The sequence below is a fragment of the Battus philenor genome, unplaced genomic scaffold (assembly GCF_028537555.1).
Source record: "Battus philenor isolate CCGP_79_NKW_IND1 unplaced genomic scaffold, ilBatPhil1.0.hap1 SCAF_12, whole genome shotgun sequence".
In the NCBI taxonomy this organism is placed as follows: Eukaryota; Metazoa; Arthropoda; class Insecta; order Lepidoptera; family Papilionidae; genus Battus; species Battus philenor.
The window spans coordinates 10149289-10171883 of NW_027181674.1; the positions used below are offsets into that span (position 1 = coordinate 10149289).

Consider the following 22595-nt stretch of genomic DNA (forward strand, 5'->3'; position numbering starts at 1 on the left):
TAAAATAAATTTTTGTGCACCTCTGTAGTTCTTTATTTCGTAATTGCCTTTTATCGTGTATTTCTTACGTTCATATCATCATTACAGCCATAAAACATGCGTTACATTACCAAATCCTAAATTCTATCTTCTACCCACAAATAACCACTTCCGTACGAAAGTCGATGGCGCACAGCCGGCTCTTATCTGCCGTGTGCTGCTTTGTCTTGCAGTCTTGATTTTTAGCACATATATGATGAGAGCCTTTACCATTACCAGCGGGGGTATTATTTGTAATGAAATTAAGAAAGCATTTTTTAATTTCAGTTTTTCAATTTGTTAAGTTTTATTTTTGTAAATGAAAAATTATACGGCGAGAGTATCAGTTTACACATCTGGGGTGGACGAGGAGGCACAGTGCCAATACATTCTTTCAGACTCTTGGCCGGTCGCACTTTTCAGAAATTTGTAATTGTACCTGCTCGGCACCTGGGTGTATCCAAACTGCAAGTAAATGGACAAGTTTTGGTAATTTATTCATAAAAACTGTCGAATAATGACTATGGAGCACTCTTCAAAATTTGACAAAGGTTTTTTTGTCTTTAGATGATAACGCCGTCCGCGTCGAGAGATTAGTACTACTGCTTAATATGCAAACGCCTGATATCGTTTGCATATATATATATATATATATATATATAATATAAACTAATTACAAATATATAAACTAATTACAGATTGGTTAAAATTTCTTGGTTGACTAGTCCACATATTACAAATATTACGGCCATCAACCTAAGTAAAGGCTCAGCTGTGGGTGAGGTTTTGTGGCCGTAAACCACCGTATCGAAAAGGTTGTTAAACAAAAATTTTTGGGTCATTGAGAAAATAACCATCATTTGAACTGTAAATCTAAATTTCAAGTAAAATGTATAATTAGTTGATTTGGATTAATAAATGAATAAAAGCAAATGAAACATTTGGATCACGTTTTTAATATTTATTGTTAATTTTTAAATGTGCAATTTTTTTGGAAAGGATTTGGGAATATCCAAACATTTAATCCTTAAGCTTCTTCTTAGGGCGCAAGTTGTTGGTGTGACCACATTTAGTTTTACGGCAGTTGGTTGCACGAGGATGGAGACGGGCGTAACATTTGCGGCAGATCATCTTGTCGCAATTGTATTTCATAGCCAAAATGCGAAGAGAAGGCTCAATAGTACCTAAAAATTATTAAAAACAATATTTAAAAACAGTGACAATGGAATAACGAAAAATATGCTATTTGTCATTAATTCATCTTGTATTATCACATTATTTCATTACTATTTGAAAATACTTCAAACTGTACCTCCACGAAGCCTCAACACCAAGTGAAGTGTTGATTCTTTTTGAATGTTATAATCGGATAATGTACGGCCATCTTCCAATTGCTTGCCAGCGAAAATCAATCTTTGCTGATCCGGAGGGATACCTTCTTTGTCTTGAATTTTAGCCTTCACATTTTCGATGGTGTCAGATGCTTCCACCTCTAACGTAATAGTTTTACCCGTAAGGGTTTTTACGAAGATCTGCATGGTTAAACTGCAACAAACGTGAAAATGAGTAAAAGTTCACATGTAATTTCTGCTAATTTTGATGGTAATGGATGAAATGAAGAGAACAAAAGTGCATCGACGGTCTCGTCATGTCACGCCACGCGGACATTTAAATTTCGAATATTACATTCGAATACCACGCCAATCAAAATTTCAAATATACCAACGGTATTTAAAAGAAAATAAGTTTTATAGTAATTTTCACTTATATTGACTAGAAAATTTAAAATTTAATCACTAACCTTTGTAAAATGTGCTCGAGCTAACTGTCAAACACTCGAAAAGACAAATTACTGAAGCAACCACAGACAAAATATTTCAATAACAATATTTTTACTGACTATTTTTGTTCCGTGTTTGTAGTAATTTAAATGATAACTACATTATAATTTTCGTGGTAAATTTATTTTATTACAATTTATTATTTACACAATATTTTATTATATTGACTTAAAATTTGCTCAAAATTTCGAAAAAGTTTCTATTATTAAATTGTATAAATGTAATTAAGTGGATTAATTATAATCATATCATGGTTTTAGAAAATGCATTGCATTCTGCCTGGTCATTTTTCGTAGCTATATGTAAGAATGGCATGACTAAAATCTTATAAGCAGAAAAAGTTATTTAATTACTGTTAATAATTAGCAGGGTACGTGCTTAGTAGCCATGGCCTGACTAGGCTACGGCTTTCAAGGCCTAAGAAATTCTTCCAAAAACCAAACTGTCTTGGCGACCACAGTATGTGTTGTTTAACACATACAAAAAAATTACTCTTTTGTGAATAACTGGACCAAACATGTTAATTATTTATGTATTATTAGAAGAAAATCTAGTTATTCATAAAAAAGGGAGTTTTATAATATTTAAGTGAATCTTAGGCGTAGAGATGTTTTCTATCCTAATCGAAATTGTGTGAAATAATCCGCATAGCTGTTCTATACTGAATGCTGTTACGGAATGCTTCAGCTCCTTGACAATTTTTTTTTTTCGTGCCCCCTTACCGTACTAATCAAGTGGCATTTGTAGATGCCGCGGGTTCAAGGTGATAGGGTGTTGAAAGCGTTTGACATAAAACTTCATTTAGGGTAGTGAAGCTTGAGGACCCCCAGTTGGGAGGGTGGAACCTCGTTTCGAGCCGCTACATACTACTACTTCATCGGATTAAAAGGCCGTTAAGCTCTTAGATAGCTTCGGGAGACGCTCCATGGAGTAATTACACTTAAGGTATCCAACGAGGGAACCGGGTTCAGTTTGTCAGTTGAGGAGCAGAGTCGAAGTAATAAATCGATGCCCGTTTTAATAACTGGCCGATTGTTGGCCGTTCCAAGTCAACATGCAGATCTTAATGCATACGAACCACGGCGCGCCGATGGCCCTAAGAATGAACTTGTTCTATGTTTTCTAGAGTTTGTGAATGACACGCAGATTACCATGTGCGAATCACGTTCTTGCGTATATGAGGACTGATCTTATTACAGGTTTAAAGAGTATTACTTTATTTGATAGTAATTATTTTTTCAGTTGTTTAACAATGAACAAAGAATGAAGGCCGCTTTTTTCGCGTACTGAAGTTGAGTTTGTCTTCCAGGACGACACCTAGATAAGAGGTTTGTGTCACTGGACTGTCCATAGGCGGGATAGGAACTGAATTGACAAAACATGGCTATTTATAAACTAACTGTCGGTATATATACGACTCCTTGTGGCGACTATTATCAATGCGGTGCACTGATCAAGGTGGTTATTCTCTCTTCACATAAATTGTGTCGAAGGTTGGGTTTCCCAGGTTAACCCAGCGAAAATTTATGTAGTTTCACGTACTGGTACAAACACAAAAATATTATTTATTCATGAAAATCCTTTTGTACAAAATCTGAAGTTATGTTAATTTCATTCTTATTCTTTTAATTATTTTATTGAAATACGTTCAAAAATTTATGAAGATCAAATGCAATATTTACCAAAAATTTAAAGATAATATAATAAAGATGTGTGAATTAATCACACATCTTTATTATTTTATTATTAAATAACATACTAACTGACGAAAAAGGCATCATTTTAATTTAACTTTTTATTGCACATTATTGATTCCCTTATGTTAACTCTCAGATTTATACGATTTCCGAACGTGACCACTGTTCGATAAGTACTTGTTTCGTAACAGGGCTAGATTTTGAGGGGCACTTCTGTAGTAATAACTATTCGTTTCCTAAAAATGTATCACCAGCTAAGCAGAGTCACCGGCAGACTGGTTGCTGCGACCCATTTGCAGAGCCCATTGTTTCCAGTTGTAAGTAGCCAAATATCACAATTTTTTCTTCACCATAATTAGACTCCTGCAAGGGCAAAAATTGGATTTTTATCTTGAATGAAATTTATTTTATGCTCGGAAGTATAAAACATTTTGTCTTATTATGTGGAATATTATAATATTAATTTTGGCTTCGTTTAGCTCATAAACAAAAATCCAGGTTTAGTTTAATTTTATGGGTTAAAGAAAAGTCAACAAGAATCGATATAGAATATAGTCACATTCAGTGTGATATTTAATATTATTAATCCATGTCAGTTCAAGTTTTTCAATAAGAAATTTGTTTAACACTAACCTAGTTAAATAAGCAGGCATGAAAAACAAAGCCTAGTTAGTCAATTACTGTTACATAGATTAAGGAATTTTGTTTTTTATTTTTCATGACTACATATTTCCAGGCGCCCATTGCTTTGCAACGGGTGGAGGCGCCACAGATCCAATACAATACTGCTCATTTGTCAACTGTGACTGAATCATCCGCATGCCCAGCTCCCGGGTCTCAAAAACTTATTCCCGGCACCAATATTCCTTATGCACCCCTTCCAGAGCAGCTGAGAAAGAAACAGGAACTTTTCCAGGTTTGATCTTTTTGCTTATTGTGAAATCTCCTGTCATTAAATGGCAAATACACAAACATTTTGATCACCGCAAACAGCATATATTTATAGCTTACAAGGAGTACCAATTTATTTAAACAGCCCTGTATGAAATAGCTAAAATTTTACTACTACTACATTTATCCATTATTATATATTAAGAAATTTAACTCACGAAAAAAATCATATCTGCTCTTTAATATTATCTTCAACTGTTTGTGGAAAATCATCAAATATATAACTAAAATCATAATGTGTGTATTATTGTATTAGATAAATAATATAATAACTAAAAAGTAGTTCTATTTATATTAGTAATCTAGATAGACTTGGCTGATTCAATAAGTTATAAATGAATTGGAAAAAAATTATAACATTTATTAAATAATGTGCTTTTTTGCAGAAGGAAAATGATATTCCAGTTTTCTTGAAAGGTGGACCATTTGATGCTGTTTTGTACCGTTTCACAATGGCTCTTTGCATTCTTGGACTTGCTGGAATTGCACATACAATTTATGGCCATGCGGTCCCCAAAAAGAATTAACTTGCTGTGTTATTATAATTTCAATAGAAGATGCAAATATTGTAAAGTAGTCTTACATTGTATCTGATAATAAAGAATTTTAAAAGTTTTAAGTCTTTAATTAAGATTTAAAAAAAAAATGGTCTCTTACAAGAGGTCATTTAAATGGGTACCAAATATTAGATTATTGCTTTTTTGAAAATAAGTGTAAAAGTTAAAGCTTTTTGTTGACAAATGAGCTATATATCAACTCTTAAAACTTTTACACCTATAACAATCACTACTAGAGAACAGCATAGTTTATATTTGATGTTATACTGATTTTTTAGAACCAATATTTAATTAGTGTGCTATTGAAGTTTTTAAAAGACAGAATTATAAATTAAAATCTCAATAAAGATTTTGCCCCTGATATATAAATTTATAGAATTGTAAGTTAACATTTTAGTTCAAATGGCAGAGCTTTAATAAAAACAAATATAACGATAATTTGAATTTGTGTTAGCTATTTAAGCATTGCTAGGGATATTAAATACAAGAAACTTGTATTACACAAGGTACTAATTACTTTCGCCTAATCTATAACTTATAACTTTTATAGAACCATCACCATTATAGATTTAAATGATAGAGTTACAAGGTAAATATAAGAAAATATAAAAAACATATTCTTGAACAATCTATTTAATATTTTAAACTGAAATTGCAAACTGGCCTTACATATAATGCAGATACATTAGTACATATATTTTTTTAACTATGGATACATTTTAATCAGGATATTGTAAGACTACAGTTACATTTTTAAAATGAGATATAAAAGCAAAACTACTATTTCTTTTGAGAAATTATAATGCCGAAAAATATTTAAACCTCAATAAATAACTGGAATGCAACACTAATCTACTGAAGAACAATTATACATTATTTACCAACTGCTTATGTATAAATATTTGAAAGAAATATATATTTTATAGACAAGTTGGTAGGCATTAACTTATAGACAAATTTTGCTAAGATTGATGATAAATCGTTATCATTAATTTCTCATCGTAGTACTTCTTTTACACTAAAAATAAATAGACTGGTATGATAAAAAATGAAGACGTGAGTCAGGTACTTAAGCTAAAAATAAAACTTGTACAAAAATAAAAAAAGCTAGTTAATAGGAACAATAACAAATAATTCAAAAAATAATACACAAGTAATAAACAATAAACATAAGGTGTGGAAATGACATTTTGATCCAAAAAATTATACAACAGTTTTCCTTAAGCTAATCGTTGTAGTTAAATATGCATTAATTATGTTTAAAATTAAAAGTAACATTGCATTAAATCACTTAAGTCTCCTAATCAAGTGAAAACAACCTCTATACGTGTCTTTCATACGAAAACAATCAATTTAAATATATTGCAATTATGCAAGAATTATGTTGAGTAATTTAACATTGTTAGAACTTGATCTGTTAAAACAACTGAAAATAATACATTAATTAAGAAGATAAAACTTCAATGCTCTTAAATGCTTACACAGCCACATAATCATTAAAGTCAATAATCTCCAAATTCATAGACAAGCACAAAACCCAAACATAACTGAAATAATAATAGGCTAGATGTGATACAAATTCATGAATATTATAAAATTAGCATCAGAATATAAACCATTCCTAATGTTCAACGCAACAACAGACTGTAAATAACATAATGTTTACATAAAATCTATTATGTCTATAAGTATAAATATAATGATCTGTTTAAAATCATAAGTAACTTAAATAACTTATGTCAACAAGCCTAATTACTACTTCAAAAATTGGTTTTAAAAATACGTTCTTTGAACAAATTTCAGATTTTTATGCCGCCATAAACTGAAATAAATAATAACACTATATTTTCATCTATTTAGATAACATCACAAGGCGATTTTTTTAAATCAGCTCCAACTATTATTGACATGTTATTTAAATTATAAGTATAATCATAATATTCACTTTTAATTTTTGTTTGATTTATATATTAGCCAATTTCATGTAAAATAAAATACAGGTAACCATCATATAACACGGTAGTTAGGTTCCTAGAAAATGCAGTATCGTACGAAACCCAAAGCTAGTAAAAAGAGGGGGTTACGTTTCAAAAAAAATTTTTTTTATTTCTAAATAGTTTTCATTAGAAATATTTATAAAACACAAAATAAATAAAAATCATTTTAATCTAACAACTCTAGTTTAATAAATTTATACGTAGTTGCTGTTCAGTATAATCAAACAAGAACGTTTTTATACAAGCAAAGTTATTTTATTTGTTATTCAGCGCAGGAGGATTCATAGATGTATAAACTAGCAAGAATTTTGTCATGAAGTCCCCCGATGCATTACTGCACAAAAAGAACGCTAAACAATCTTTGGACACTTAAAATCCGGGTGCAGTTTTTTCTTTTTTTTGAGATTTGCAAAAAGCTTTTTGAATTGTTCAAACCAACCTTTACTAGTTCTTTAAAACACCGTGGCCCGTCGTAGACTACCGACTAGCAGCGTGAGACACTTTGGTTTTCAGGCAACGGAGATAAAAGCAAATAACGTAGGTAAAACCACACGAAAAACTGACTCTTCAAGTAAAACATGGACGCATCTTAAACTAAAGCTCATCATCATTTTTTGTTCCCACCCTGATGGGGGTACGCATGGTCCTACGGTGGCTCAGACCCCGTAGAGGAACAATCGTGTTCCTATAATTCTTATAATTAAACAGTCTCAATTGGTGACCATTCCAAGTTCCGGTTCATGCCATGGATAACTAATACATATCAGACCTATCCGCCTCGTGCGTGTCAATATAAAGCTTTGGCTACAAATACGGGATAAGAATTTACATATATTTCCGCAATGTATATAAAGGACAAGCGTCGACGACAGAGGTACATACAGTGTTGTATGTACAAAGGATTTGCAATTCTCAATATGATATAAGGAAACCTTGTTATAGGATGCCGTGTTGTAAGAGGGTTCCCGCAATTACGAATCGTGTAATAGTGAAACCGTGTTGTATGCGGGATACCTGTATACATTTATATAAAGTGACTTAATAATATGTGAACAGTTATAACATTTAAACATTTTCTTGTATAATGTTTCACCTTCATCTCTAGTTACTCAGATGACGGTCTAAAAATATATCTGCCTGTATATAACTAATAAAATAAATAACTATAATAATAATAGACAACGAATTAAAAAAATAATTAATTAATCAATCTGTATCATTTTATTTGAAAAGTTAAATAAAGATCTTGTTGAAGTATGACACCATGTTCGTCATCAATTAATCATCATTATAAAATTATCTTATTAGTGATTACCATATGGTATGCTGATAACTGCAGATGTATCCCATACTTTATGTTAATTATTATCCAAGTAATTTGATTGATTTATTAACTATTTTCTATGAAAATTTCATGAATATTATATTTATAAATAACAAAAGTAACCAGTTATTATAATTTTACAGCCCTCAAAGTAAGATTATGTATATGAATATGATTTAATAGATAAATAAACTTTTAACACAGCTTGTAAAATATTTGCCAATAGTAACAGATTTCATAAATTTATGGAGCTATTTATGTTAGTGGCCGCGGCCGGGCAGGAAGGGGTGGTGGTGCACCTTGCCGCGCTGGAACAGGCGGTGGAGGACCCATGGGCGGTGGTGTGGAGCTTTGCGGTGGTGGCGGAGGGGGCGCGCACGAAGGGGGCGGAGCACTTTCTGAAGGCGGCGACTGGGAAGTGCTTGCACTAGGATCAGGAGGAAGTGGTGCCGGCCGTGGCGGTGGTGGTCGGGCGGGACTTGCCACAGGAGCCCGAGAAGGAAGTAAGGGAGTCGGAGAGGGAGCCGGCGGTCTACTTGGTTGTTGCCTTCGTGGCGTCGGCGGTGCAGATCTAAGTGGTCTTTCTGGTTGTATTTCTCCAAAAAGCGGAATAGTGTTGTTTGTACATAAATTAATCTCGGACTTCACAATATCGATCCAATTGGGAGATTTTAAAGATATGCGAAAAGGCAGTGAACCAACTGTAATATGACCTTTCTGTGCAATAGCCAGTGCATGTTGGCCATCTCTGAAAGTTATGCTCAAAGAGTGCTCATCTATAAAGCGCACTAATGTCACATCACCTATTGTAGCTAATTCTTGTAAAATTGCTGCCATAACATTATCGTCAAAAACTGATTCGTCACTATCAATATCATTGAAAGGTTGCACAATAATGCTGGCATCTGGTGGACCAAGATCTTTAACAACTTCATAAAAAACTTCCATACACTTAGTGAAACTGACTTGGAGCACCTCAATTTCTATAATTGCGATGACTGGACGATGATCACTTTGTTTCAGTTCAGCCCGTCCATAAAAAAGTAATTTACCGGCTGCTAATTCCGTTACTGTTTCCGGATCTATAGTTTGTTTTCTGCTTCTCCATAAAATTCTGTCAGTCCAAGCAGGTGCTCGGCATTTTTCGCTAGTATCATAGTCATCACTAAATAGATCATACTTATATGTTGGTGGAAAAGTGATTTCCCCTTCAAAACAATTTTTAAAAACTAAGCCTTGAGATTTCTGTCGCAGTAATTGATCTTGTTCCAAAAGTCTTTGCAAGTTATTTTGCGCTGCTAATAAGCGCGTCTCTTCCTTATCCAAATCAATGCGGTAATTGAAATCACCACACCAAAATACATAGTCATGGGAGTAAAGGGATCTACCCATAGGAAATGCAATTTTTCTGGTGATCTCAGTATAATCAGCGTTGCGTTCAGAAACTTGGGACTGGCCAGCAGCAAAGTGAGCGCAAACAAAACATAAAGATGTTCCATAAATGACCATTCGTATAACAACAGCTCCTTTATTACCAGTAGCACCACCAAGCCCAGTTTTAACAGAATCAAGCGCTACATCTCGTATATGTGGTATTAAATCTTTTCTTACAAATATAAATAGACAAACTCCCACTAATTGATGACTAGACAAAAGTGTGTATGATGCATCTCTGTTTAATACTTTCTCTAATTCTTCACTCCAAGCTTTAGCATTGTCGGAACTAGCAGCCATAATGTTGCTAGCATTTAAATCAACAATTTCCTCAAATCCAATAGCAAAAATATCTGATGGCTGTTCAGATACATTAACAGTACTAACTAAAGAAGAGTTAGGACAATCCAAAAGCCAATCAGCAAGTGATACATCTTTATAAGCAAGACTTCTAAAATGTTTCCCACCATTTACATTATAGGTTCCTATGGTTATGCGAATGCTTGAGGGTTGAGTGAATTCATTAGCCCTTCGACACATTTCTCTTAACACTGGAGTTGATGTATGAAGTATGTTTGGTGGAAGCAATATTCTTGTACGGTCTGCAAGCTCAGAATTTAATGTAGATCCCAATAACAATATGTCAATGGCTTCTTGTTTTGAGTTGTCCAATAAATTATTCTGGATAGTACGAGCAGCTGATCGGGCTCCATCTATAAGCTTAGAACCTCCTTGTATAGCTCCCGTACCTGCATAGATCTTAGATATCTCATTTCCATTATTAATCCACATCTGTTTAAACACCTCTTCAAATCTATTAACATTTTGTTTTTTATCAAGACACTGCAGAAGCATAAGCTGTATAGCAAGCATTTCTAAACCTATGAATGTTTGGATACAATTTGTCCTATCTAAACAGTCTAGACAGTTAGTTCGAATAACACCTTTCTGGAAATTATAGATGTCAACCCCTCTAGCACTAAAGATGCTGATATCGTCATAATTTTTCTCGATAATCTTTTTGAATTTAGCTAAAGCTGTTTCTATTGATGTTGCTCTTACTTCTTGGTGGTAGTCAAAAATTATTTGTATTATATCAGAATGTGCAGACTCATTAAGATGTCTCTGATAGGCATTACTAAGTGTTGCTTCACCTTCACTGCCCCCAATTAAACTTGACCCTAGCAAGTTTACAACAATTACAGAGCCATAATTTCGTTTTAATTGTGAAAAATGTCTGTCGCAGACACTTGATGATGCATCATATCCCCTGGACATTTTAACTTTATGTGAGCCAACTTGAATACCAGGTTGCTCCCAGAACAATGGTACTGAACCTCTGGTTTGAATGTAAGATGCAACTGAGTCATCAATATATATAGCTTGTTCTGTTTCAACAAAATTTGCAACATTTCCATCATCATTAGATCCTCTTACATTAAAACGAGTGCCAGCTCTTTCACAGCTTAATCTAGACACTAGAACTGCTCTTGCTTGCCGATGACCAACATAAATAGTACGAATTTCAACTGATCCACACATTGCTCTTGTGAGCCAATCGTCACAATCTATACCATACCTAATTAAATGTATAAATAATGTCCTATTCCAAAAAAATCTATTATCTGGATTAGCGCCCTTACTCTTCCTCTGAGCACAAAGAGTTAAATCAAAAAGATTATCATTGGCTTTACCAGAGTTCCAAGAAAAGTAAAATGTCCCAGAGTTTAATAATTTCCGAACTTCAGTTACTTTATCATCCCCTTGTGACTGATAAAATAAAGGTAGAAATTGTGTTTGTGTAATCTTAAATACTTCAATATCACCTACCTTCCCGACAGAACAACATCCTATAACTAGTACGAGATATAGTAGGCAGCTTTCACCAGAATTTAATTGTAACACGCCCAGGCATCCATAAGCATCAGCAATTTTATGGTATTGTTTTCGAAGAGTTTCTGTTTCTTGAGAAGACAGCGATACCACAGCTTGTGATTCAAACAGTAAAGCCGTGTCTTTATTTCTGTGTTGTAAAATAATACTATATGGATTTGGTGGGGATGATTTCTCGAGGACTTTAAATCCTTTTGACATCGCCATCTCTATTGTGTAATCAAAAATTACATTTAGAAATAAGCCATCCACCCCCCTGTAAATTTCACTTAAGTCAGATACCTACGACTTTCTGAAAAAACTGGCATCGACCGATTCGATTATAATAGAAATGTCATCAGTGTCAATTTCTTGTCACTCAGTTTAGAAATTTTTATTTCCGACTTTAAGCTCGTATTTTGCATAAAATTTTAGATACGAAAGTTACAATATTTAAGAAAAACATTATTATCTGTGTAAATCTATAGTTTTTTTTTTTTAATTTATTATGAGCAATACAAAATAAATATTAACCAACAATTAAATGCCAAAAATTATAATAATAATAATTGATGCAAAAGCCAATATTAATCTATTTAATATTGGCTTTTATTAGCATTAAACTAATAAATTTTACTAATGACAAAATTTTATACTGTAACTACATAAATTGACAATATGCGATTATAAAATTTGGAGGTGTAAAATGTGAAAAAAAAAGAATTATTTAATACTAAAATTTACATATTTCTTATATAAGGCAAGGGATGCAGCGGGAACAGCAACTCGACCGCTATTTCTTTGTACATAGTTTTGGTAAATTTCTTTGGAAGTTTTGGTAACTGTTGGTGGAATGACGTCCATTGTACTGTCGATTGTAAAGGCGCTGCTTACAGTCATAACTATGTGTATATCTGGTTCGTAATAAGGGTTAGATCTTCGTTCAAAGTTAACGTATCGTTTGTATCTAAAACATAATAAAAAATATCCATTGTATTTATGGTAGCAAAAATAAACTTAAACTGCTTGTTAGTAAATTTAATGCCTATTGCGAAGGAAATAATTACAATATTAACTAATAATTCGATAATTGCAAAAAGGTTATTTAACTAACTTACGATCAGACGAACATATAGTTTTATTATATTGAGGTTATCAACTTCAAATGGCTGGGCTCTCAATGAGCACATTAAAAGTAAATTTAGTTACCAAGTACAAGTATTATTGTATAAGTATTTTAAAATACTAATTGAACAAAAATCACACAATTTCTTTTTTTTATCGAAGAGATAAGATGTCTGTTAAAAAAATATTGCGAATTTTGAATTCACACGAATTACGTATATTCATTTTTTTGTCAGGTTTTATTCGTGTCTCACACATGCCGATAAGTTCGGTTATTTTGCATGTTCACTTAATTTTTGACAGCTGTTTTGCTTGAACGTGTTCGATTTTGCCCATGATCAGAAGCATGGGACAATGAAGTCCTCTTGCTACAGAGTAGAATTGTCGATAAGAAATATTACTTCAAAGTTAAACACACATTATTTTGGCTTAACAAAAATTGTTTTCTGCATCATAATAACGCTGTTCATAAATTGTTACCGTTCGTGAGTTTTTAGCGAAAAAATACACTAATTTAAACCGCAGTCAGAGTATTCCTCAGACTTCCTATAATCTATGGACATTGATCAAGAGTACACAATTTTTATGATGGGAAATATCGCTGGCACAAGTTATAATATTGAAAAAAATAAAAAATATGATTTTTGCAAAAATACAAAATTCGAGTATTTCTTTAAAAGGCCTCATATGTTATTATATGCGTACTTAGACATGCTGAATGGCAATGCTCAAAACGATGGTCATTTTAAATACGTAAATTCTTACATGATCATATCTCTTTTGGTTGGCTGTTTCAAAAGAATTCTATTTGAACGTTTGATGGCTGGAAATGTAGCCGGATCTTCTATTTCGTCCAACGAGAGCACTTTATTGACTAGAGACAATGGAGAAGGCATTATTTGGCGATAACTTTGTGTTGAATTTGTCAGGTCGTCATCCGAGGAAGAGTCACTATTTGAACTGAAAAAAAAATAATTTTTGAATAAATTAGAACAATTTCATTATTTATAAAAATGGTGAGACTAAGTGCGTTACGTACTCGCTGGAGTTATTGGACGTCGTACTAGAACGGCCACTGATGACTGGGTTTTTGGAGGCTGGGCCTTTGCTCTGTCCCACGTTACGCCCGCGCACTACGAACGGACTGCAGCTCTCGGAGAATGTCGGCGCCAGATCACGTAATGTGTGGAACATCTAATTTGAAAAACGTATTTGATGAGTTTTCTGAATTCACGTGTTGTGCTATAAAACTTTACAGGCGCCAGGAGACGTAATAAATTCCTGTCCATCGTCGTGCAGAAGAGAAAGTAGAGATGTGGCAAGGTATGAAAAATAATCAATCTTATGGCTACATTGTATTTTATTTGATTCCCTTGATGGTCGTGGGATCACACCTACCAATCAAACGCTGAATGCGGCGTGTTTAACTTGTTTAGGCATAAACAACAAAATTACGTTTTATAAATTGATTTGTCACAGACTCATGATGGGCATGTTTGTTTTATAAAGAGCTGTCATTTACTTATAAAACAATACCAACTCACTTTGAACTCGAAGCAATCGGTAAAGACTGTGTACTCAAACGGTCGGTTGTACTCCTGATAGGGGTCTAACATCTCCAATGCGCCGTCGCCTTGCGTACCAATAATTTCGCAGCACAATTTCCTCATCTCGTTGCACGGTAACGGCAAATGTCGCACAACATCATCGTCCCACCATTTTGTTAAAGATCTGTGAAAATTATAAAAGTATAGCGGTAATGATTAGAAGCTATGTTTTACTTCCTTGTATATATGTAGAATTTCCTGTGTTATCAGATTACATAAGAATATACACAGAACTTTATATGAATTTTAAATATTGTGATGCGTGGAAATAAAACATTTTTCTTATCAATGTGTATTCTTAACAGCAATAATAATGATTATTGAAAAATTCACTTAAATCCTATTTTTAATTTATTATTTTGAGTAGTTATCTTTTTTACCCTTTTCTAATAAACACTTCTAGAATGTAAAATATTTATTTGGACTTTTAAACATACCGTAGACAATAACAAAAAAAAGGAACAATTAATATAGAGGAATAAAAGGCGGTCTTATCACTCGAGGCGATCTCAACCAGACATCCAAAATAGTTATATAAAATTATTAACAAAAAGTATAATACTGTTATGATGAATTATAATAAAACTAAAAGAATACTATTTAATCCTATGTACGATGTTTACTTTTTTATTTTAATGCCATAACAAAATTCTTTAACCTTCTATTTGGTATGTACACCATAGCTTCAGGATGATGTAAGTAATAATCTGTAGGGTAATCCCATATAGCGGGTCTTGCAGCATCTGGGATAAAGAGCCCAAGGAACAGGTTCATAGTGTTTTGTTTTTCTGCATCGGAAAACGTGTTAGAGTAATACCGACTCAGTGTTTGCATTATATCATTGCCGTGCGACGACCAGGGTGCCGTTTTTCGATAGGTTTTTATCCTGAAAGTAGGAAATTAATTTGATTTTATAGTCATTTCACGTTAAAACTAGCGACTACATAAGTAAGACTAAATAAGATCATCTAGTATCATTGTCACGTTTAAAATATACTAATGAGATATGGCAATGTTAATAAATAAAGAAAAAATCTTTTATTTTCATCATAATGTTTTTGAATATAACTGAATATTGTTAACCTGTGTACTAGTTGTGATCCACCATACTGTAGTGCAAGGGTGTCACCATGGTCTTCATACAAACCTTCAAGCAATCTCACACAGTCGGAATCAAATTCTATAACTGGTTCACCAATTAGGCCTAATGCGTATAGCTGCAAATTAATTCAATACTTAAAGTCATCTAATCTCATTTAACTGTGACAAAAGTTAATAAATATTAATTGCAGCAAGAGATTTTACTGTGTTGTTACTGGTTCCAAAGTTATTAGACTTTAAAGTCTGGTTTAGGTTGATAGTTTCATCATAATGGCGATTACAACATACTTTTTGTTGTAACATTGTCTTAAATTATTTTATTTATATCAACTATCTATTATCTCATGTCTCACCTGATGTGCAAGTACACATTTACCAATAGCAAATTGGGCAGTATTTGTTCTATCAAGACAATCTACGCAGTTCACTCGTACAATTCCTGTTTGAAGACGCCCGCCCTGATGGCCTGGTATTCCAGTCTCATTGTCATAACCTTTAGAACTCAAGAATATACCTGTTCGCCGCACTACAGTGCGAGCTATTGCTGACAATCTAAAAATAAAAAATATTTCAAGATCTGAGTACTTCTCAGTATATTCAATACCTAATTGTATCCAATGTATTACAATAAAAATTATAATATATTCTTGTGGTATTGAAATATAATACCCATATTAAAATTGAAAGGTAATTGTGAGGGTAAAATTTTGTAGTAAAATTTAATTTCGGACTAATTAGCTTTATATGAACAAAGAGCTGCTTGAATTTCAGCTTATGTAAATTATACCACTATATCAATAAAATTCCTTGCTGATGTATCATGGCTGACATATATGCTTTCGTGTACCATACTAGTTTGAAAGGTACCTAAAACATATATTTTTGAAGGACTAACAATAAATTGCTGGTACAGTGCTAACTAAACCTCTCATAGATGTAGTAGTAATAGTAGTAACTTATCACATTATAATTAGAAACTATTAGTACAATCTTACTTGTCAAGAACTTTAGCATCCGCCCCTTTATTCATTCTCGCCATATCTAAATGAAAATATTGTATTACATGTTCAGGAGAAAGAAACTGATTCAGGTACTTCACAGCATTGCTTATCACCTCAGTTAATAGTGACTCGTGTTTCTTTTTCTCTCTTTTCTTTACTAGATTTAATATCATAATAGGAGAACCATATCTTCTCATAAGGTTATTAAAATGTTTTGCTGGTATCTCAGCATATGGATCACTTAAGTCTATTGATATTGCAGGCTTTGGTACCATCTTTGATATATCTTGTGACCAATAACTAGGAATGGATCCCCTCATCTGCACAAATGAACTAAACCTGAAAAATATGTACAAGATCTGAAAACATTGTATTTTTATACTATAGTATTCATAATGTGCTTAATTACCTAGTTACTTATTATGTCCATTGTAAAAGAATATTTGTTAGTTGAATAATTTCTTATGTTAAAAGTGCAATCTTTATAAAATGTAATTTCATGATTGCCTGTGTAAAATATTACATAAAAATTGACTATTTGTTAAAAACACTTCACTTTTACAAAGGATCTCTTAATAAATCATGCTTGGTTGACCTTATACAATTTATTTTTAAGGATTGAGAAGAGTCCCTTTTCTGTGATGTGCAGCACAAGACATTTGTCTAAAAATGACTTATTGGAAATAGAGCTTATTATCTATGATGATTTTATTTAAAGGGGTATATTCAAGCAATATATGTAAAAGGAAACTAGGCCCATGGTTTCCAGATTCATCGGTTAAAATAATTGTGCATCAAGGTAGAGTCTGGGTCACTTTTTTATTATCTATTCAGATACATCAAGAGAGTCCCCTTTGAAAAAGGCTTAATTGTTTAAAGAAATGATTGTAGGACTAACAGATATTTTGTAAACATTTCCTATTGTTAAAGGTAAGGTAATGATTGAGGGTGGACAAATATAAGTTAGCAGTATTGGATATAAAATACAATAAACAGATGGCCTCTTAAACTGTGTTGTAAAGAGTGTTATAATCACCAAAATATTGTTAGTGTTGACAGAGCTGCTGTCACGCTTTGTAAAAACGTGACTGAAGCTATTTATACGACATATTAACAACTAGCTTATTTTATATTGGTCAACTATAGAATAATATTGCTTGCACATAATATCTATAATTTTAAAACTGAATGATGATGGTAGTAGCTGATACCAATTTTTAACTTAAACACAAAACTATTATATTATGGGGCGATTTATTATGAAAGGTCATTTCTGTAATATTGCATTAAAAAATTTAATTGACAGATGTTAATACTTGATCATTAGTCTTTTATAGTTGTTTTCACAGCATCATCTTACCAGGTAACTTTTATTGGATAATGTTGCTGATATCTATATAATTTTTGTACTACAGAAGAGGGCTGTTTAAGCCAACAATAATACAACAGCTTTCAAGAAGAAAAAGTTATGAAAATTATGGCAATATATAAGTTTCACTATAATAATATTAATAAATATAAGAAAATATCAAAGCATACAAGCTATGTAAACTTAATAAGTTGGCATAAGAAAAATTATTAACTTCTAACTTGTTTTCTTTTAGTTCCATGTTGAAATTCTCTTGTATTGCTTTTAAATTATCATGTATTAAATTAAAAAGTTTATTAAAAACAAACTCTTTAAGAACCTTTTACAGTGTAATGTAATAACTACAGAATTAAAGATAGTGCATATGATCACAAAAAACACACTGAGTTTATAAAGGGCTCTCTACAGATGCGGGAGTGTTAGGAATCCTTATAGTTTAAGACAGAGGATGCTATTACATGAAACTTAATGCTTTTTCATTGTTTTCATGTTAAACACTCAGTGGCTACATGGGTCACTGTATTTATATATATATATATATATATATATAAATAAAAATAAAAAAGAAAATAATGAAATTATTTCTACTAGTTGTTTAATCTTCTCACCTGCCTGCAGCAAACGATGATATCATTGAATCATGAACAATTTGTTCAGTTTCCACTTCATTAGCAACATCACCATGTAAATTTGCACCTCTTTTTAAGAATCTAGTTCCAGCATACCTATTGCTTCTTCGAGCTATGAGGGTAAGGTAAATTGGCCTCCCGAATATATTCAGATTGCTCTGCTCTATAAACCCATGTACAATGTACAATATCCAGTCTGGATGTAGGTATGAATGTACTGCTGAAAGTAAATGACTATTCCAAACAAATCTCCACTCAGGTACTGTTCTTATACCAAACTCTAGTTTAGGGCTCTGCTCCCTTAAACAAATAATTTATACATAGAATAGTAATTAAATGATACCAAAGTGATAATTAATTGTTAATACCTCTAATATTTTATCACTCTCAGGACACAATCCTCCTTTTAAAAGGTTACTTTAATACTTGTTACATATTGAAAAAAAATGTGCTAAGTTTTTAAGGTATAATGGAGAATATTTTTTAGACTTATTGCCTTATATATTTAATCTTTAATTAGTAATAACAATATTTTAATATAAACTATATATAATTATAAACTTCAATCTAAGAAGACATCCCAAGAAAAAAATATTAATAAATTTTAAACTGAAAACAGCATTTGTAAAAGCTACTATATAACAATTACCCAGTTTTTTCTTGTCTTTGTTGCAACTGCTGCTTCCATGTTTCGAATATATCTTCATCATCATTCTCAAAATCTTGACAGATGCATTTAGGTTCTTCACAATTTTTAGAATTTAAATTTGAATGATAAACTGCTGCAGTGATAGGTTTGGGAAATAATGCAGGAGCTAGCTTCCTGGGTGGTGCCATATTCATTTGCAAAGTATGTGTTATGTCATAACTGTAGCTATAATAAAAATTTGTTGATAAATCTATTGCCAGGAACATTTTTAGATATCTCTGCTCATCTGGATGAAGAGGTTTGCTACTGTCACTGGGGATGTATATAGTGGCAGTGTCTTCTATTTTATAAATGGAATGAGGTCCAATCACAGCAATCTTTCGTCTCTTTGTTACCAATATAATGTAGTAACCTTCTAAAAATCTTATAAAACCTGTAACAGGTAAGTAAACTTCTTGTGAAATTACTATACTATAATCCTGTTATTATTTATACATTTCTAACTTAGTTGTCACAAGTGTAATTTTTTTACTGTGTATTAACAGTATATACATACAATAATAAACCAAGTTATGTTGATATTTCATAACCATACAAATTCTTTGTTTGAATGCCTACTTATCCAAGACTAATATTACAAAAGTTAAATTTAGAAAACTCTTACCAACAATTCCAAAGGCAGAAACCAGTTTGTTAAAGCCCGGTGATCTATTACCTCTGTTACCAAACCCAATCATATTTAGTAGCTGGTGTATCTCCTGTTTGTTATATTCCACCTTATCATCAACTAGAATTAATTCTCTAGAATCTGTTCTATCAATTTTGAGAACACGAAATCGTGTTTGGGTATTATTTGAACCAATAAGATAAAATCTCTATAACAAAAATTTTATTTAATTAGGAGCAAGATTAATAAACTGTTTAATTATTTATCTTAATTAAGCCACATACTGCTTTTGTTTCATACAGCGCTATACGTTGAAGGGAACTAATGATAGGATGAAACATAATATTTTGTTTAGACATTTTCGGTACAAACTTTGGGTTAATTTTTACTAATTATTACATTAATAAATTCAAATAAACTTTACTTAATTAAAAAATCGTAACGGTTTGTTGTTACAACTTTTAAATCGCTTAGTTTTGTGCTTTGTTAAAATAATAATAAACTGTGAACAAAATAAATTAATCTAAAACCTGTCAACGTCACTGTCACTACAAGCCATCATAACAACATTGCTAGGTACAAACATACGAAAAGACTTAAATCGCTTATATTTGTGATATTACATTCGATGCAGTTAATATATATTTAAAATTGAAAAAATAAATTTCTTTTGACATAAAACACATATGATTTTATAGGCGTTCGGCCTACACAAAATTTTAACGATTTCTGTGTATTAAGGTATTGTTATTGTATAAAGGCTATTATAATTACTTAAGGTGATGAATAAAGACGTCATGTAGTGGTAGATGTTATAAAATAAAACTATGTACATGTACACTATTAAGGCAGATTTTTATTACTTGCCATCAGATGAACTCATAAAATGTTCTGTAATTTGTTATCACAAAAACAATATTATATTTACAATCGACTATCAATTTTAGTTCGTATTTTTAAATTCTATGTATGGCGAATAGTTATGATAAAGTTTAAAAATGACTTTTTACATAATTATTTGAAAGTTTTTATTTAAAAGAGGAACCATTCTCTTAATTTTCATCATAATTTGAGTTTTTATTATATTTTTTTAATATTTTAGTTATACAGCGTACTTAAAATATTTAACTGTAATTAATTTGACAAATGCAGAATTTGATATCTTGTTTTATCATGGATATTAAAAAATATTTGGAACATAATATATTTAATTTTATATGGGTAATGCTACATAAGTTATTGTTATTGTTTTTTTTTAATTCAATTTGTATACGGCAACCAGCAAGTTTGATATAAAAGAATCTAATATTTCAGTGCAGTCCAATTTATCAACTAATAAATTTGACAATTACTAAAAAATATAACGATTACTATGTATGTTATTACTTATAGTTATTTTCATAACTCCTTGACGTGCCATTAAAAAAATACCATTAAATGTAATTTTAATTTTAATCGATCACAGTTATCATCATCACAGCCTTGCGGCTAAAATGATGATGATATATCTTTTGGTCAATCGACCACAATTATCATAAAAAATATAATAAATAGCAGCGATAAAAAATCACTGCTATTTATTATCTTTTTTTTTATTATGCACTTCAAAGTTCATTAAACAGACATGTTCAATAAAAAAACCACCAATTAATACCTTTTTAAAGTTCGTTTTTTACTTTTTATCGCCCCCATTATTACTCTCATATACCCCTATCTGATTTTGGACAGAGCTTTACATTTTTAATGTATATTTTCACGTCATCTTTTACTGATTTACTCCTCTATCATAAGTCATAAGATCTCTCTTCCATCATCATTTATATTACAATTCTCTAACATTTCTTTCCAAACCATATTCCTTTCATGCATCGCCTCTCTTCCTTCGCCTCGCTTTTAAATTATCACAGATACAATTATGTATATATCACAGTTTATTGCATTTGGTTTTATTAATATAATGCTGTTTATTATATTATGATATCACAGCAAGATTTTAAATTGATTACATTATTTCTATTTTTTTATGTACAATTTATTATTTATCTTCATATTTTGTTTAGTACTCTTGTTTTATTTTTATTTTCATTTCCTCCTGTTTTTACCTATCATTATTTATTAGTTAGGCGATCCTGTCCTCACTAACATTTTTTCCTAGCAGGAGCTTGGAATCGCATCGGGGTCCCCCGAATGCGGGATAGTTGGCCACCAGGTGCACTACGGTCTGTTCCACCCCCGGCTCACAGAAGCACGAGGGGCTCTCCTTGAACTTAAACCCGTGAAGGAAGACCGTTTCCAGCTCGATACTACGGAGCGCGTTGTAGGCTGAGACGGAGTCCGGGAAGAATTTCTGCATTGTCAATGCCGTCGATCCTTCCGTATACCTCCTATTCCATTCGTCAAGGGTTTCCAGCCTAAGCTGCTGCTGACGAATGAGATTGGGCAACCCTCATACTCTGCTCGCTTTTTACTCTTCAAGGCCGCATACTTGGCCTCGCGTTCTTCTGAGTGAAGCCCTACTGGACCACGCCTAACTGCCTGCGGACCAGCGGCTTCCTAGCTGCCGGCGCCCATGGGCTCGCTGCATACAAAATTGTCGGCTCGAGCTAGCTTACGTGATGTGCCAAAAAAAAAATAATATACCTGTTAGTGTAATCTAAAATATAGAATAAAGCGCTATACCAAATCCGCATCTGTTAGTTTTAGACATGTGGATGTTACGTTTTCTTAGTCAGAATACAGTAACTTTTGTGTGTTAA

General features: G+C 32.1%; 4 protein-coding genes across 5 annotated transcripts; 1 reads left to right on the plus strand and 3 right to left on the minus strand.

Moving 5' to 3' along the window:
- Positions 1-964: 964 nt before the first annotated feature.
- Positions 965-1900, minus strand: RpL40 (ribosomal protein L40). Its single transcript, XM_068776220.1, has 3 exons — positions 1820-1900; positions 1331-1563; positions 965-1202 (listed from the first exon to the last, which is right to left on the minus strand). The coding sequence occupies exons 2-3, from the start codon at positions 1554-1556 to the stop codon at positions 1039-1041; spliced, it is 390 nt and encodes a 129-aa protein (XP_068632321.1). The 5' UTR covers positions 1557-1563; positions 1820-1900; the 3' UTR covers positions 965-1038.
- A 1801-nt stretch (positions 1901-3701) lies between these two features.
- Positions 3702-5122, plus strand: LOC137932958 (uncharacterized). Its single transcript, XM_068776650.1, has 3 exons — positions 3702-3873; positions 4293-4472; positions 4894-5122. Exons 1-3 carry the CDS (start codon positions 3799-3801, stop codon positions 5032-5034), a joined length of 396 nt encoding a protein of 131 aa, XP_068632751.1. The 5' UTR covers positions 3702-3798; the 3' UTR covers positions 5035-5122.
- A 1654-nt stretch (positions 5123-6776) lies between these two features.
- On the minus strand, positions 6777-12018 carry Synj (synaptojanin). Its single transcript, XM_068776590.1, has one exon. It carries the CDS (start codon positions 11917-11919, stop codon positions 8641-8643), a length of 3279 nt encoding a protein of 1092 aa, XP_068632691.1. The 5' UTR covers positions 11920-12018; the 3' UTR covers positions 6777-8640.
- A 375-nt stretch (positions 12019-12393) lies between these two features.
- On the minus strand, positions 12394-20361 carry FIG4 (polyphosphoinositide phosphatase FIG4). 2 transcript variants are annotated; one of them, XM_068776327.1, is made up of 12 exons: positions 20124-20361; positions 19837-20047; positions 19173-19605; positions 18503-18823; positions 16520-16858; positions 15878-16076; positions 15507-15640; positions 15082-15309; positions 14361-14547; positions 13856-14010; positions 13582-13776; positions 12394-12658 (listed from the first exon to the last, which is right to left on the minus strand). In XM_068776327.1, the coding sequence occupies exons 1-12, from the start codon at positions 20196-20198 to the stop codon at positions 12415-12417; spliced, it is 2721 nt and encodes a 906-aa protein (XP_068632428.1). In that variant the 5' UTR covers positions 20199-20361; the 3' UTR covers positions 12394-12414. The 2 variants fall into 2 exon arrangements, with proteins under 2 accessions (XP_068632428.1, XP_068632427.1); XM_068776326.1 differs by having other exon boundaries at positions 16520-16864.
- Between the last annotated feature and the right edge of the window lie 2234 nt (positions 20362-22595).